This window comes from Musa acuminata, chromosome BXJ2-3 (assembly GCF_036884655.1).
Source record: "Musa acuminata AAA Group cultivar baxijiao chromosome BXJ2-3, Cavendish_Baxijiao_AAA, whole genome shotgun sequence".
Taxonomy (NCBI): Eukaryota; Viridiplantae; Streptophyta; class Magnoliopsida; order Zingiberales; family Musaceae; genus Musa; species Musa acuminata.
Genome location: NC_088340.1, coordinates 30,070,001 through 30,087,057, shown reverse-complemented (window position 1 = coordinate 30,087,057; position 17,057 = coordinate 30,070,001). Strand labels below are relative to the sequence as shown.

At 39.1% G+C, this 17,057-nt stretch overlaps 2 protein-coding genes across 4 annotated transcripts in view; one reads left to right on the top strand and one right to left on the bottom strand.

Moving 5' to 3' along the window:
• Positions 1 to 11,829: 11,829 nt before the first annotated feature.
• LOC135607672 (uncharacterized) lies at positions 11,830 to 14,106 on the top strand. 3 transcript variants are annotated; one of them, XM_065099657.1, is made up of 4 exons: positions 11,830 to 12,077; positions 12,149 to 12,951; positions 13,039 to 13,225; positions 13,377 to 14,106. In XM_065099657.1, the coding sequence occupies exon 4, from the start codon at positions 13,451 to 13,453 to the stop codon at positions 13,967 to 13,969; it is 519 nt and encodes a 172-aa protein (XP_064955729.1). In that variant the 5' UTR covers positions 11,830 to 12,077; positions 12,149 to 12,951; positions 13,039 to 13,225; positions 13,377 to 13,450; the 3' UTR covers positions 13,970 to 14,106. The 3 variants fall into 3 exon arrangements, with proteins under 3 accessions (XP_064955729.1, XP_064955726.1, XP_064955727.1); XM_065099654.1 differs by having other exon boundaries at positions 13,377 to 13,513; XM_065099655.1 differs by having other exon boundaries at positions 11,830 to 12,951; positions 13,377 to 13,513.
• LOC103978190 (ATP sulfurylase 1, chloroplastic) overlaps positions 14,086 to 17,057 on the bottom strand; it is a 3,892-nt gene continuing 920 nt past the window's right edge. The window contains exons 2-5 of the mRNA XM_009393902.3: positions 16,099 to 16,504; positions 15,249 to 15,509; positions 14,567 to 14,653; positions 14,086 to 14,478 (exon numbers count right to left, since the gene is read on the bottom strand). Coding sequence (XP_009392177.2) covers positions 14,341 to 14,478; positions 14,567 to 14,653; positions 15,249 to 15,509; positions 16,099 to 16,504 — 892 coding nt within the window. The 3' untranslated portion in view covers positions 14,086 to 14,340. The remainder of the gene's footprint in view (positions 14,479 to 14,566; positions 14,654 to 15,248; positions 15,510 to 16,098; positions 16,505 to 17,057) is intronic.

The following is a 17,057-nucleotide window of genomic DNA, read 5'->3' as shown; positions in this document are numbered from 1 at the left end:
ACAAAGGTGTAAATATTTAAGTTATCACATGGAAGATATCAAGAAAAAATTGATGAAGAGATATACTTTATGAACACAAGGAATTATACAAAAAAAATTATATCATGAAAGATAAGATCATGTGAATACCAAAAGACATGATTCATTTTGATAAATATTTTTTTTAATAAAATTTAAAAAATCATTCTAGAATAAAAAGTGAGGGATCTTGATTCACATAAGGAAAATATCAAGTTTTGATTCCAAAAATTTAAGATCATGATTTCAATAATGCTTCTTTTTAATATTTAGCAAGTAGAATTATAGGATAACAATAAAAAATATTGATTCATATAAAGAAAATATCAACTTATCATGATTTGATAAATATTCTCTTAAAAGAGTGAATCATACATGCATTAAGAAAGATGTTTCATATTGAATATATCACATCATAAATATGATAAATGATTTAGTTTGATATTTCATCTCATTAGTAAAATGAGTCATATGAAAATAGATCCAAAATCATCATCAAAATCACTTTTCGAAAAATTCAATGAAGGTAACATAGATAGATTCACACGAGAACATGATTCATGTATAATATCTGAATTCATCATGAATCATAAAAATTTAGAGTATCAAGTGAAGGAATCATGATTCATGTGGCAAAAAGATTATCAATTTATGCATTCCAACCATTATTACTTTAACTCATCATGTATAGTTTCAAAATATAAAATCATCAAATATGATACAAACATTTATTTTCAAAACATTCAAATTGATAAATTATCAAAATCATTTTCATAATTTAGGAGATAATATAAGATAGATTCATCACTAAGAATCACTTTGTTGAAAAAAAATCGAAAAGCTTTAGAGATATTTTCAAGAAATATGCATTCTCCACTTTTTGTTTCAATTTAAGTGATTTGATTTCATACAAGCATGTCCTTTTTTTTTTAATCCCAAACAAAACATGCATCATCATTAAAAACTGAAAGAGCAAGATTTATCATCAAGATCAAAAAATGCAACACATAATTCCAAAATATATGGTTTCAAATCATCATAACTTCATTAAAACATCAAGTATAATTTCATTGAACATAAGGCATTTTCAATCAACATCATTTTGTTTGTTGTAGTAATGTATTTTTCTTTTTAAGTGAATCTAATTCTTATTGCTTAGTGCTAGGAGTTAACATGCAATGTCATGCTCAAAATTTTTAACTTTTTTTTAAACACTAGAAAGGAAAGCATGATCCCCTTTTATTTATTTTTTTACATTTTATATTCTAATTTAAAAACAACTTATGAAATACATCAAATAATTTCATATTAAACTAAGGAGGTTTTGGTTACCTCGTCGTTGAAAGTCATTAAGGAGTAGTTCTTCACCTTATCTTTGTCGGTTTGCTTCTCGTCTTTGGATGAGCTCGATTCGTTCCAAGCCACTTTGAATACTTTCTTATTCTTTCGCAACTTTTTCTTTTTAAGTTTATTTTTATTCTTATTTTCATGTTTTATAAATTTTATAAATTTACTTATGAGGAGTTCTATGTCATCATCACTTAAGCTTTCGCTCAAGTAGTCTACTTTTGTTCTAAGTGTCAAGTCCTTCCTGTTCTTTGGAAGGTTGTTCTCAAGTTTTTCGTATGCTTTGTACGTCATTTTATAGGTCTTTAATGACCCAATAAGTTCTTTAAGTGGAAACTTATTTAAGTCTTTTTGCCTCTTGTATTATTGTTACTTTTGAATCCCAGTTTTTAGGAAGAGAATGTAAAACTTTATTCACAAGTTCAAGATTCAAAAAATATTTATCAAGAGCTTTTAAACTATTGACGGTATCCGTAAAATGGTTGTACATGTCAACAATAGTTTCGCTTGGCTTCATACGAAACAATTCAAAATCATGCATCAAAAGATTAATTTTCGAATCTTTAACTCTACTAATACCTTTATGTGTGATTTCAAGAGTGTGCCAAATATCTTATGCAGTTTCACAAGTCGAAATATGATTAAAACTGGTTTTTACTCAAAGCGTAAAATAAAGCATTCATAGCTTTCACATTTAAAGAAACGATTTTTTCTCAAAGTCATTCCATTCATTCATAGGTTTATAGATGGTTTGAAAACCAAATTCAATGATATTCCATAAATCAAAGTTCAAAAAAAATAAGAAAACTCTCATTTGAGTTTTTCAATATGTGTAGTTCATCCAATTAAACATAGGAGGACGAATGATAGAATGACCTTCTTGAAAGCCGAAAAAAGCTATTTCTCTTAAGTGTTAAACCAAATGAGAAAAACGTGACTCTGATACCAACTGTTAGGATCAAGTCGGCACTGAGAGAGTGGGGGGGGGGGGGGGAGGGTAAATTAGTGCAGTGATAAAAATCACATCGAGTCAAAAATCTCGTTTGATAAAATTATTTTGACAAACCCGTATAGGAAATATGTTTAACTTGAAAGCATATGTAAGCATAGTGAAAGTAAAGCAGTTTGCAATGAAAGGAAAGAGCAAAATAGAAATGTAAACCAGATTTCTATAGTAGTTTGGTTATCGTGACCTATATCAACTCCTGATTCCTCTTCACTCGAGGCTACTAACTTCCACTACCGATCTTCCTTCAATGGGTGAAGATCAACTACCCTTTTACATTCTTTCTCCTTTTCATGGATTTAGGAGACAACCTTTACAAGCCTCTCTTTCTTATACCTCACTTCTCTCTTTTGACGAACTTGAAGAAGTGATCCTAAATCCTAAGAGAGTTTCCCAATTTTTCTCAAGTATTCTTTCTCCCTTTTTCAACTTAATTTCATGCTCCATTCTTGCTACTCCATGTAGGAATAGATGGGATATTTATAGACCCCAAATGACTTCAAAATTGAGCAAAAAAAGGTCTCATCCCGGGTACTAGTGGTACCACTGCCTATGTTGGCCAGTACCACCACCTATAGCACTAACACTGGGCGGTATTACCACCTAGTCTGGTTGTACCACCGCTTGGTAGACTGTGTCTAGGTAGTACCAACGCCCAGACTAGCAGTACCACCATCTGACACTAGGTAGTATCATCGCCCAGTCTGGTAGTACTACCGCTTGACATAGTCTTGGAGACTGTGTCTCGGAGACTGAGCCTTTAGCGGTGCCACCGCTTGGACTAATGGTGCCATCGCCTGTCCCAACTTTTGGGTCAATGAATGGGCCTTTCTCTTAGCCCAAAATAGCCCCAATTCGGTTCTAGTTGGCCCCTAATTAAGTTAGCTTAATTACATTCTAAACCAACCCAATTACGACCTGAACTAACTCGATCTAGACAAATTATTACAAAGCATGAATCATATGTTATTTGACATGTCATTGATTCTTCCGGTGCTTTGTTCGATCCTTCGTCGCATCGTCTTCTCCTTTGGCGTATTGCCCAATCGACATGTTGACACTCGTAACTTTCGATCTCCTTAGCGTAATATCCGATCCTTCGGCCCAATGCCCGAATTCATGGCATGAAGCCTTCTGCCGACACGTCGATCGATCCTCTAGCTCGGCGTCTAATCTTTTGATATGTTTAACCCCGTCCTAACATCTGATTGAAGCTAGTCCTACGTCACTCAAAACGCATATTAGATCATAAAATTATCAATTGGTTTCATCATCAAAATCCGAGATTCAACAAATCATAGGTAGACAGGCCCGACAATAAACAAGAAATAAAATGGAGGCTCACAAGCCCTAATAATAATAATCACAAGTACAAACATATCACATGGTTCATGATCATCCGTCTGCATATCATACATCACATGTAAATATTACTATGTAGGACTACTAGATAATAATAATAATAATAATAATAATAATCAATTAAATATTTTAATTAATTAATATTTTTTGAAATCAAGGACATGTAGGGGTTTTTTTGAATTATGAGGGGCATTTTGGTAATTTGGACAATAGGATAGGATTGGAATTTCTCAAATTCATAGGGGTAAAATTATCTTCTTGCCCAAAACCCTAACCCTCCCCATTCCTGCTGCTTGTTGCGGTCACCGCCATCTTGCCAACGACGGCCCTCTACGGCAGGGGGCGGAGGCACCGGTCGCACCTACGGGCGGCGCCACCCTTGCAGGTGGGCACCCCCGCGAGCGGGTGCCCCTACGAGTGGTGCTGCCCCCTTGGGTGTAGTGCCCGCAGGCACCGCGCTTGTGATTTTTGCCCCCTCTTGCGGGCGTTGTGCCGCCCGCAAGTGTCGCCCTTGCGAACAAGCCGCCCACACGCGGCTCGCCCCTACGAGTAGGTCACCCGCGGGCGGTGTCGCCCCTACAGGCATTATGCCCGTGGGTTGCGCCCGTGGGTTGCCAGGCCCCCACCACCTGCAGGCCGCCAACTACTGCAAGCGTAGCGCCTGCGCATATGCTGATGCTGTGTTACCTGCCTACGGCTGCCACCCTTGTGGGCTGCCACTACAGGCGACTACACGCATGCAAATGGTAGGAAGCTGCCATCATCGAGGGCAGCAACAGTTGTTGTCCTTTTTTGCTTTTGCGTCAATGATTTTGACGTCAAAAACTTTTTCAAAACACAACACATGCAGTTCAAAACCAATCTTTCGCACGAACAACCTAGCTCTGATACCACTTTTGGGAAATCTAGGGGCGAAATCACATGCGCAGTGGAAGAACAAAATAATAATAATAATATTCTCAATTTTCAAAAGATGTGTTCGTCGTCGTGCGAGGATTGGTATACAAAAACCACGAAACTTTAAACTGTGTATATAAAAGATTGTGTTACCTAGGGAGATCGTATATCTCTGAATCCTTGCAAATCTCTAAGAGATAGTGAATGAGGTCAAGCGTCCTCCTCTCTAACGGTGATCCATATAGTAGGGTTGCGTTGATACTCTTCAAAACTCTAAGCCTGCTATCTGAGGAGAAGAATGGGAGGAGAATATAAGAGGCAACTCAAAAAGGCTCTAGCCTATGAACCATTGGTTCTCTCCTATTTATAGAGGTCCCTTGTCAACTTAACCCTAATGGATCCTTCCTTATTGGGTATTGGATCTCCATCCAACTACCCAAGCCTCTTAGATTAGTGGATCTCTATCCAATAATCTCTAATTGATTCTTATTGGATCTCATCCACATTATCCAATAATTCAGGGACTTATTGGATATCTAATAAGATAAGGGCTCTGGCGGATATCTCATACCCATACCTCTACTTATCGCAGTGTCTACCATATGTGTGTGACCCTCTAGGCCCAATATCGAGTTGGCCGTGAGTCATACCTGTCAGAACTCCTTCTGGCTTAGTGAATTATTATCTGCATAATAATTTACTTGACTCATCGACTACGGACGTACTAGACCACTACGTCGTAGTCCCCAAATGATACAGGGGAATCCAATGCATTGGACCTATCTGTCCTTAGGTACCGTGTACCTATAGTCCCTCATTCATCTAATATCCTAGAGACCGTATACCGGGTATGGTACTGTATTGTATCCCTAGTGTCCCTACATGAGCAGCTATGAGACCAATTGCATCCATCATACGGACAGATATATAGTACACCAATCTATCCGGTTATCTCGATGACCCTCTCAAGTAACCTATGACTTGGATTATTTAGGATCTATTTTTAAAGACGAATCGGCCTCATTATCGTGATCTCATCATGATCTGATTCTCATTGCATAGATCCATAGATATCACAATATATTCAAGCAACAAGCAAAATAAAGTGATAAAATATCAAATAATAATAATAAGCAAAAAGACTGTGTCAAGTCACACGTGTTATCACTCATGTGATTGGTTTGCAGGACACCTATGACTAGCACTATAAATACCCCAGCTATTCCTGCATGAAAAGCAAGAATTAGAGCAAAAAGGGGTTGTTATTCTGGGTTGTAAAATTGCTAAGTGTCCTCCTCCTCCCTTTCTAATTTTGAGATCATTCAAAAGAGGAGTGGGGCTTGTAAGGGTTATCTCCTAAACCTATGAAAAGGAGAAAGAGTTGTAAGAGGGTAGTTGGTCTTCACCCATTGAAGGAAGACCGGTAGTTAAAGCTGGTGGCCTTGAGCGAAGAGGAATTGGGAGTGGATGTAGGTCACGATAACCAAACCACTATAAATCTTGATTTGCATTTATTTTAAGCTTTTCATCTTCATATTGCAAACTGATTTACTTGCTTATGAATGCTTTCACTATGCTTATGAATGCTTTCAAGTTAAACGCCTTCCGTTATTGGTTTTCATCGAACGTAATGCTTTGTTTTGGAGAAGAATTTTCTCTTTGAATATCAAAGCTACAAATGATTTATTTTGTGGTTTGGATAAAAATAAATTCAATCGAGTTTCTATTTGCGAAATAGCTTATGAGATTTGGAACACACTTAAATCACACTCGAAGGCATGAGTAGGGTTAAGGAGTCAAAAATCAATCTTTTGGTTTATAATTATGGTTTCGTATAAAACCAAGTGAGACCATTGGAGACATGTACACCCGGTTTACGGATGTCGTTAATGGTCTAAAAGCACTTGGTAAAAGTTTTTCTAATTTTAAACTTGTTAACAAGATATTTAAGATCCCTTCCAAAAAGTTGGGATTCTAAAGTAACTACCATACAAGAGGCAAAGAAATTAAATATTTTTTCACTAGAAGAACTAATTGGTTCATTGATGACATATGAAATGATGTGCAATGCATATGATGAACATGATGTACTTGAGAATAATCTTCCAAAGAATAGGAATGACTTAGCACTTAGAATAAAAGATGACCACTCGAGCGAAAGCTCAAGTGATGATGATATAGAACTCCTCATAAGTAAATTTATAAAACATGAAACTAAGAATAAAAATGAACATCAAAATAAAAAAACTGCTAAAGAACAAGAAAGCACTCAATGTGACTTGGGACAAAACAAGTGCATCCGAAGACGAGGAGCAAACCTTGAAGATAAAGTGGCGAAGTTCGCTTTGATGACTTTTGACAATGAGGTAAACAACTCAAATGAATCTTCTTTACTTTACTATGAAATTACTTGATGCTTTTCATGAGTTATTTTTAAATCATTTAGTAAAAAAAAAGTAAAAAATGTCATGCTTCTCTTTCTAGTGATTTTAAAAAAATTAAAAATTTGAGCATGACAATTGCATGTTAACTCCTAGCACTAAGCATGAAAAGTTAGATTCACTTAAAAAGAAAAATACATTACTACAAAAAAAAAAAAATTTGATGAAAAATACTTTATATTTAATGAAATCATGCCTCATGATTTAATGATGCATAATGATGCAATGAAAATGTTAAAGACGATTTTATATTTAATTATGCATGATGATATAAAGTAATGATGATTTTTGAGTGATTTATGGTTTATTGATCTTGATGATTTCTATGATGAGATTTTCTCTTTCAATTTTAAACTATGATGCATGCTTTGATTTGGCATAAAAAACTTGGGCGTGCTTGTATGAAATCAAATCACTTAAATTGAAACAAATAAAAGGAAATCTATTTTGCAAATTTCTCTATCTCTATCTTATCAAGTTTTTAATAAGAGATTGATATCTAGAATCTCTTGAAAGTGATTTTGATGATTTGACAAATTGAATGAGTTGAAAATAATGATGAATGTTTTGAAAATAAATGTTTTTACATTTTAAAATTATGCATGATGAGTTGAAATAATGATGGTTTTTAAAAAATTATATTTATTCAAATGCATGAATCGTCAATCTTTTTGTCACATGAATCATGATTTCTTCACTTGATAACTCGTTATTTCTTATGCATGAACCAAGTTCTCCTTTCTTCTTGTTGTTTACTAAAGGAGAATTTTCCAAATGAATCATGATTTTTCAGAATTATAATTTTTTTATAATTCATAATTAATTGAGATATATTATACATGAATCGATATCCTTTATGTGTTCTCTCATGACTCTTTTTGCAATAGAAAAGTCTTTATCTATATCATGATCTTGAATTCTCGATATTTAATACTTGAAATTTTTTTTTGTGAATCAAAGATCTCTCATTTGATCTCTTATATTTCTTTTCATTATTTATTAAAAAGAATACTTATCCAAAAGAATCATGATTTTTATCTTGATTTCTCGATATTCTTAAAATTCTCTATAATGCATTTTATTTAAGAGGAGATTTTCTATATGTATCATGAAATTTCTTATGCAAAAATCAAGATATTTTACCATTCTATTATCCTATGTTTCTTTTTTCTATTTATAAAAATATATATTTCTCAAAATAAATCATGTCTTTTGGTATTCAAATGATTTTTGATATTGTATCTTTTATGTCATGATTTATTTATGATACTCCCTTGTATTAATAAATTGTATACCTCATCACATTTGTTTTAAATTTATCTTTGTCAAGATGTGAAAATTGATGTAAAGGGAAAAGAATTACGAAATTGTATTCTTCCCACAACAACAAAGGGGGAGATAAAATTGCTAGATTATATATTCTAAAATGATGTAAAATTTGCTAGCTTGCATGTTCGGTAAAATTTGTTGAATTTACTAGCTTACACATTGCAAAAGGAAGAAAAAATTGCAAGCTTATAATCTAAAGCAAAAGTGCTATCTTACCCATCTCAAGAAGCAAAACTTGCAAACTAATACATTGCAAAAGAAAGCAAGAATTGCTAGCTTACACACTTGAACAAGAGGCAAGAATGTTCTATAATGAAGTAGAACTTACATGTTTCAAAAATTGCCAAGTGCACATCTCCTTTTTGTTAATAATGTACTTTTATATCTTAAAATATTACATGATTTTTTGAATTTAAATGTTCTATTAATATGGCATATTGATAGGGGAGTTAAGGTTAACTCCGTCATCAATTGGTTGTCATCATTAAAAAGGGGAAGATTGTTGAATTTTGGATTTTGATGGTGAAACCAATTGATAATGTTATGATATAATCCGTGTTTTGAGTGACGCATGACTAGCTTCAATCAGGAGAGACAAATTGATTAAAGTAGGAAGAATAAAAAATTGGGCCAGAATTAAAAATGTTAAAAGATTGGACATCAGACTAGAGGAATGGTCGACATGTCAGCAAAAGGCTTTGTGTCGTAAGTTCGGGCATCAGGTCGAAGAATCAAACATTGCACTAAGGAGATTGAAAGTTACGGGTGTCCACATGCCGATTAGACAATACGCCAAAGGAGAGGATGATACGCCGAAGGATCGGACGAAGCACCGAAAGAATCAATGACATGCCAAATAACATATGATTCGTTCTTTATAATAATTTGTCTAGACCGAGTTATTTTAGGTCGTAATTGAGTTGATTATGGGTGTAACCATTCTAACTCAATTAGGAGCCCATTGGGCCTGAGTTGAAACTATTTTAGGCCAAGTGGAAGGCTCATTCGGTCACCCAAGGTTAGGTGGAACTACTAATGAGCTGAAAAAGTCAAGAGCACACTTTTCCATGCTGTCAGGCAATAGTACCGCTAGATTGGGCGGTGGTATCGTCTAGTCTCAAGCGATGGTATCACTAGTCTGGGTAGTGGTATCACCAGTCTAGGCAGTGGTACTACCTAGACACAGTCTCCCAGACTGTGTCAAGTGGTGGTACCACCAGACTGAGCGGTGGTACCACCCAATGTCAATGCTGCAGGTGGTAGTACTGCCCAACGGTACCGTTAGGACCTAGGAAACCCGAGATGAGATCTTTTTTTGCTCCAATTTTGAAGTCATTTGGGGTCTATAAATACCCTAGCTATTCCTGCATGAAAAGAAATAATTAGAGTAGAAAGGGGTTGTTATTCTAGGTTGTAAAATTGCTAAGTGTCCTCCTCCTTCCTTTCTAGAGATTATTCAAGAGAGGTGTGAGGCTTATAAATATTATCTCCTAAACCTATAAAAAGGAGAAAGAGTTGTAAAAGGATAATTGGTCTTCGCTCATTAAAGGAAAACCGGTAGTGGAAGCCGGTGGCCTCGAGTGAAGAGAAATCGGGAGTTGATATAGGTCACGATGACCGAATCACTATAAATCTAGTTTGCATTTACTTTAAGCTTTTCATCAATGCATTCACTATGCTTATGAATGCTTTCAAGTTAAACGCCTTCCGATATTGGTTTTTATCAAATGTAAGATTTTCAAACTATCATTTTTATCATTGCACTAATTCACCCACCCCCACCCCCCCCCCCCCCCCCCCTCTTAGTGTCATATTGATCCTAACACAATAAGGAATTAAAGTAATATCAATGACAATGAAAAGGAAAACAAAAATGTAAACCAACTTTTATAGTAGTTCGGTCATCGTGACCTACGTCCACTCCCGATTCCTCCTCTATTGAGACCACCGACATCCACTAATGGTCTTCCTTCAATAGGCGAAGACCAACTACCCTCTTATAACCTTTTTCTCTTTTTCATAGGTACAATCATTAACCCTTCTATTAAACTAAAATCAACACTTAGAGCTAGAGGAGGGGAACTCTCAAGATTACAATAGCGTTTTCCCCAATTTATGTTCTTAGTTCCTATGTTTACTGAGCAGGGATGAGTGAGATATTTATAGGCCCCAAGTGGCTTCAAAAAGTGAAACCAAAATTCAAATCCTTAAGATTTTGGGGTACTAGCAGTACCACCGCTAGTACTCTTTGACATTGGGCGATACCACCGCTTGACATGATCTTAGAGATTGTGTCTTGGAGACTGAGCCGCTAGTGGTTCTACCGCTTGGACCGACGGTACCACCACCTGACCAAATTTTTTGATCATTGAATGAGCCTTTCACTTAGCCCAAAATAGCCCCAATTTGAGTCTAGTTGGCTCTTAATTTTATTGGCCTAATTACATTCTAAACCAACCTAATTAGAACTAAAATTATTTCGATATAGACAATTATTACAAAATATTAATCATACATTGTCTGATATGTCATTAGTTCATCTGGTGATTTACTTGCTTACTACTCTCACTAAGCTTACGAATGTGCTCTCTAAGTTTAAACGCTTTCTGATATGATTTTTATCGAACGAGATTTTTACGAATGTGCTCTCTAAGTTTAAATGCTTTCTGATATGATTTTTATTGAATGAGATTTTCAAATCGATGTTTTTACGAAAGCACTGATTCACCACCCCCCCCCCCTCCCCCTCTTAGTGTTGATTTCGGTCCTAACAAAATGTCGTTCACAGTAATGGGCAATACCGTGATGGGCAACATGGTGGCATATGCCCTAAAGTTGGCAAGTGACATTTGATGAGTAACTCACAATATATTATGCATCAGCATATGTCATATATAAGTAGACTTTAACGTTTGTTAACTCAGACTTAACGAGATTAGCTTATATGCTATATTTAAAAAATATAAAAATTATTTTATACATGAATAAATCAGTCAAAACTACATGAGTTAAAATAAACCTTAATTCTAAATTATACGAGTCATTATATTAATAGTTTATTATGAATTCGAACTTGACGGAATGAATTTATATGCAACATTTTTTAAATATAAAAATTATTTTAAATATAAATAAACCATAAAAATAAAAAAAAGGCTATGATCAAACTACAATAGCTAAGGGGCTAAAATGGACAACCCCAATACCTAACACCTTCAATTTTGGTCTCGAATGCCTCTTTTCCAACGGTTAAAAAACCTTCCAATGCAATGAATCGATAAGTATTTATTATTATTATTATTATTATTGTTATTGACGTAATAGTTATGGCTGTTAACGAGCAGATTGTGATTACCGGGGTAATATCGTCATTTAGCCGGTTTACCCACCCTTTAAGGCTCTTCGGCGTGAGGTCTGATGATCGAACACAAGCCGTCTCGCTGCTTTGTGTGCGTGAAAAGGAGACAGCAGAGTTAGGATTAAGAAGAGGGCGAGATCTGACTTAAGAAGATCGGTGTAGTGTCGCCGGACGGAGATGACGCCCGGTGTCGGCTACGGAGCCACCGAGGAGCAGCGCCTTGAGCGGCATGTGGGGTGCATTGCCGGGTTCCTCCAGCTGTTCGACCGCCACAACGTTCTCGCCTGGCGCCGCCATGCGACCTGCTCCGTGAGAATTTGTAAGGATAAAAGATGCCATTTTTCGTGCGTTTCGTTGCTGCTTTTCTAAAGGTTGGATGGCATGTTTCAGACTACCGGATCGACGCCCCCGTCCGAGAGGTCGGAGGTTTCGTCAGCGTCTTTATTGAAGGAGAGCCACCCGCAACCGTCGTCGCCGGAGATCCGGGACTAGGCGGAGTCGCCGCCGCGGCGGTCGCTTCCGCTGCCTCTCCCAGTCTTCGAGGCCAAGCACGGGGCGAGGATTAGGGATGCACTACGGCGACATCGAGAACCGGCTGAGTATGCGGGGAATCGACGAACCAGGGAAAGATTTGGAGACGCTGAAGCAAATCCTAGAGGCGCTCCAGCTGAAGGGCCTCCTCCATTCCAAGCCCTCGGATCACGGCGCCACCGGCCGCCGCATTCGTATCTACGATAACCAGGGCCCCGATCGTCATCATGAAGCCGACCTCCAAGCCTCCACGGCGGCCATCAAGCGAGCAGCAGCGGCCCAGATCCGGCGTCGCTCGTCGGAGTGCTCCGCCAGTCCGCCGCGAGCAGGTGGCATCGGTCGATCATAGCATCAGGGGAGGAAACGAGCGGGGTAATCGAGCTCCGAGATCGCCGGAGAGCCCGATCTCGCCGGTGCACCGGAGAGCATCAAATGCGGCAGCCCGGAGCCCGCTGTCCCAGCGGGGAATGCCGAACGTCAGCTCCCCAAAATCCAATCCGAAAAGGGCGGGGCCAGATCTGCTGCCCGTCCGATCGCCGAGGAGACGAAGGCCAACGGCGAACGCATCTCCCATGGAGAGGGTTCACCCGCCGTCGGAGGACGATGCCTCCACCACCGTCTCCGAGAGTAGCATCAATGCCTCCTCTCGATTGGACTTCGAGGTAGTAAATCCCGCCAACTAATGCCAACACCAGTCTATACTCATAAACCCATTGCGTTAGTTTGAATCGAGGGATGCTGTGATGCAGAGATCGGGGCGAAGTTTGTTGGAACGGTGCGACAAGCTGTTACAAGGCATTGCGGCGTTTACGGAGGCGGAACAGGACACCGCGGCGGACCAGCAGCCGAGCCCCGTCTCGGTGGTCGACTCGTCGTCCTACCTCGGCGAGGAGGGTTCGCCCTGGCCCCTCGCCAAGCGCTCCATCGACTTCAAAGGTAAACGCCCTTTCTCCCTTGCCAGCTGTCGCGACCGTGGCGACGTAGAGCAAGAACGGTTATTTTTTGATCGACTGCGGCCTCCCGCTCGACGTTTAATCACCGTCCATTTCCTAATATTCTTCGAACACTGATGCAATCTAGTCCGCAGATTAACTGGCGGACGACTGGAAAGAGGAGCCGTGGTCAACGTATGAAGTGGGCGAGATTGGTGCGCCCGTGGCAATGGACCCGGACTACGCCTACGTGTGCGACGTCCTCCGCGCGTCCGAACGCTACGGGGACGCCTCCGACGCGGCGTACGCGGCCCTGGAGAACGGCCGCTGCCGCCGACGAGGAGGCCCGGCCCGCTACCCGTCCAAGACAGCCCGTCTCCACCGCCGCCTCGTCTTCGACGCCGTGGCCGAGATCCTGGATCGCAAGCACCACGTGTCACCGTGGGACGTCTTCGCGCGGGGAGACGGGGAGGAGGGGGAGAAGGCGCTGCCACGGGTTTGGGCGGAGTTCCAGCGACTCCGGGAGCAGGTGGCGGCGGCGGACGATCACGAGGGAGCTGCGTGCGGGGCCGTGAGGAACGACATCGCAGCGGCGCGCCCCGACGGGTGGGTCCGGCCCGCCGCCGAGATGTCCGACGTGGCCCTCGAGATTGAGCGGCTGATCTTTAAGGATCTCGTCGCCGAGACCATCCGTGACCTTGGCGCCCGGGAGCCCCTCCCCCTTCACCGCCGCAAGCTCGTCTTCTGAAAACCCATGACAAAGAAACTTTGCTCGCCTGATGTTTGTTTGAATGCCTCTAGCGTTGTAGCCAAGGCCGTCTACCGGAGTGCAGATGTAAGAGTGAAAATTGAGGAACAGAACAATAAAGAGAAGATGGTTGCATATCCTCTGCTCTCATTTCCTCGTGCATCTGAATTCATCTAATACAATAAGATCTGACATAGTTCTACGACAAGCCGTGCCGTACACATCAAGTAGTTCACGGCTTCAGTCCGTCTTCTTTCTCACATAGTTCTACGACAAGCCGTAGTGTGCACATCAAGTAGGTCAGGGCTTCATTCCGTCTTCTTTCATCAAAGGAATCGAAGAGTTGCCTGACGAGCAAAATCTTCAAGGATTCAAGCGGGAACAGCTTCACGAGACCAGTTGGTCTCCTGTGGGGTCACACTGTCATAGTAGTCCACTAATACTTCCCATCCACCAGGGCACATAAAGCCATCTGGGGGATCCTCTCTGTTCTTTGCGAGAGTCCGCATCTACAATGGAGAATTCAAGGAATCAGCAACACTTCAGGAGCATTCTCTATGGCATTGATTAGAACGTTCAGACGCAGAGTGGGGTTACCTTTGTACCAGAGATGAAGAGGAAATCCTGAGGTCTGGATGGATCAAAGAAGGCCATTTTCTGCTGCTTTTTGTCATAGGCAGCTACCTAAACTCATTAAGAAACAATTACTTGTAAGCCACATCAAGCCCTGACATATTTAGTAGATAAATCTTCTATGTTGCGTCGATTATCCATAAAACATGTGTTCCCAAAAGGTAAAGATGGTAATAAAACCTTACAAGATCATCAAATGATTGCATCAATGCTGAAAGCCTATGTAAAATCACCTAATGATCCATCATTTTCCTCAATTTCCAATGATGAAACAAACAAAAATAAGCCGTATTGACACCTACTTTGTAGTGCATACATAACCTTATAAATGTTGGCAACAAAAACAGTTTGTGATAAGATAAAATAATGACATTGATGTGAAACATACAACAGACAAACTAATAAGTTACTGCTGCATTTCATCATTTTTTTCATTATTCTGACCTTAACCTCTGCATTCAATTGGTGTCAGCAAGTAATGCATATTTATTACAATTTGCTTGCCTGATGTACTTAAATATAATTGTAGGTAGTAAAGATGTTCATCTTAATCAAGAAATAGAAGCTTATTCTCGATAAATATAGGCGATATGACCATTTTAAGCAATGTCTATTGAAGCTGATATTTTGTAGAGGCTTGAAATACCTTGAATGGAAGGATGTTAAGCCTTTCAAGACCTGGAGCCATACCGAGTACCTTCTTCCCATGGTCAGCATCATAAAGGTCCCTTTTCTCTATCGGGTGACTCATACCTGCCGGGTCTCTGCCCACAATGTAAAAATTTGCACCAGCATTTATGCGAGATTTTGCATGCCACTGAACTTCGGTTGGGCCAGCATAGTGCATGGGAGAGGGGAAGATAGCGACGACCGTGGTTTCTGGGTTAAGAACACCATCCTCAAGAACCTATAAATATATAAAACAGAAAGGTGTAAGCATATATATATTACAGTCACTTAAATTTAGGGTATCAAAAATTCCGTTGATCAAGTGTGAAACCACAGGAAAAAGCTGGTGATGTGAACTTAGCAGTCGATTGTATCACTTTATATATCTAGAAGAAGGTAAAATCATTGGAGAACTTGAAATCTCTCTCTGAAAATATAACTTTGTATTTGTATGTATATGTTCCTGTAAACTTTCAATATATGCTTTGTGTTTATATAATCTTTTGCAAGATGTATATACATTAAAATGACACATAAATATCCATCCACCACATTCACATGCACCTGAATCCTGAATGTACATACATCTACAGAAGCAAGACAGCAGCCATCCAGATAAACAGAAATATATGAACACATAAAATTGGCTACTCCCTGTGTGTGCGAACAGACAGAAAAGTAAAGCCTAGGTCATGGAAGGAATTATGCTAAGACTTCTATGGTGTAGAGGTATTTAAGTATAGATTCTACATGGAAATGGATGTAAAAAATTGTTAGTTATCTTGAAATTATCATAAAAATTATTTGATAATTGTATTGGTACTAACCTTCTCATGTTGCTTCATTCTCCAATGAAGTGGTACATCATCTGCTTTTGTATAGCCTCCCAAGGGATGAAGCAAAAGAACTGGGTTTCTGTAGCCCATTTCTAGAAGACGTCTGCGAGTGTCTGTCATGAGCAAGGCATGACCATTGTGTACAGGATTACGCAGCTGGAAAGCAAATACAGCATCTGCATCGCGCCTGGAAAATTCTTCACGGAGTTCAGCAGGCGATAGACGATACTGATCGAGACCATCATTATACTTGATTCGTTCTATAACCTCCAAGTCTCCACCAATTAGCCAATTACCAGCTTTTGTTATTGCTTCCTCGACATATGGCAGCCCAGGAGCTGTTGTTCCCCAAGTTCTTGCGATTCGTTCTTCTTTGTTATGCTTATAGATCTCAATGCTAAATAAAGAAACAATAAATAAGAATTTTGAAATGAGATGAAATCTACAATATTTAGAAAGCTCAACATATTGCTAAAAACAACAGTGTCAGAGCATAATCTCTTGGCATTACAGCCTAGTCAGGAAGGAACAGCACTAGTAAACAAGTGGAGCCTAATAGTAAAACTAGCAAAGCAATATCGTAAATGACATGATATGTTTGCATTGTCAAAAGCAATTCTATCTATTAACTTGTAACAAGAATTCAGAAATCAGCATTAATGATGCAATTGCGTTTCCCAACAAGTATACATTCTATTCATTCAAAGATCACTATCAACGGGGCAGGTTTCTGGTCAACATATCACTATAACAAAGACCAGCAGTCCAAATCATGGACACTTTTGGCATCAAAGAAACCACCTAAGCCAAATTAATATCAATTAATCCACTGCCTTCCCATCATCCATGGATTTTGGGTAAATGACAAAGTACAGAATAGCAGTATCACCATAAAAATGTACAGACAAGTTTGAACTATCCATCGAATTAATATATGACTCTACCACTTG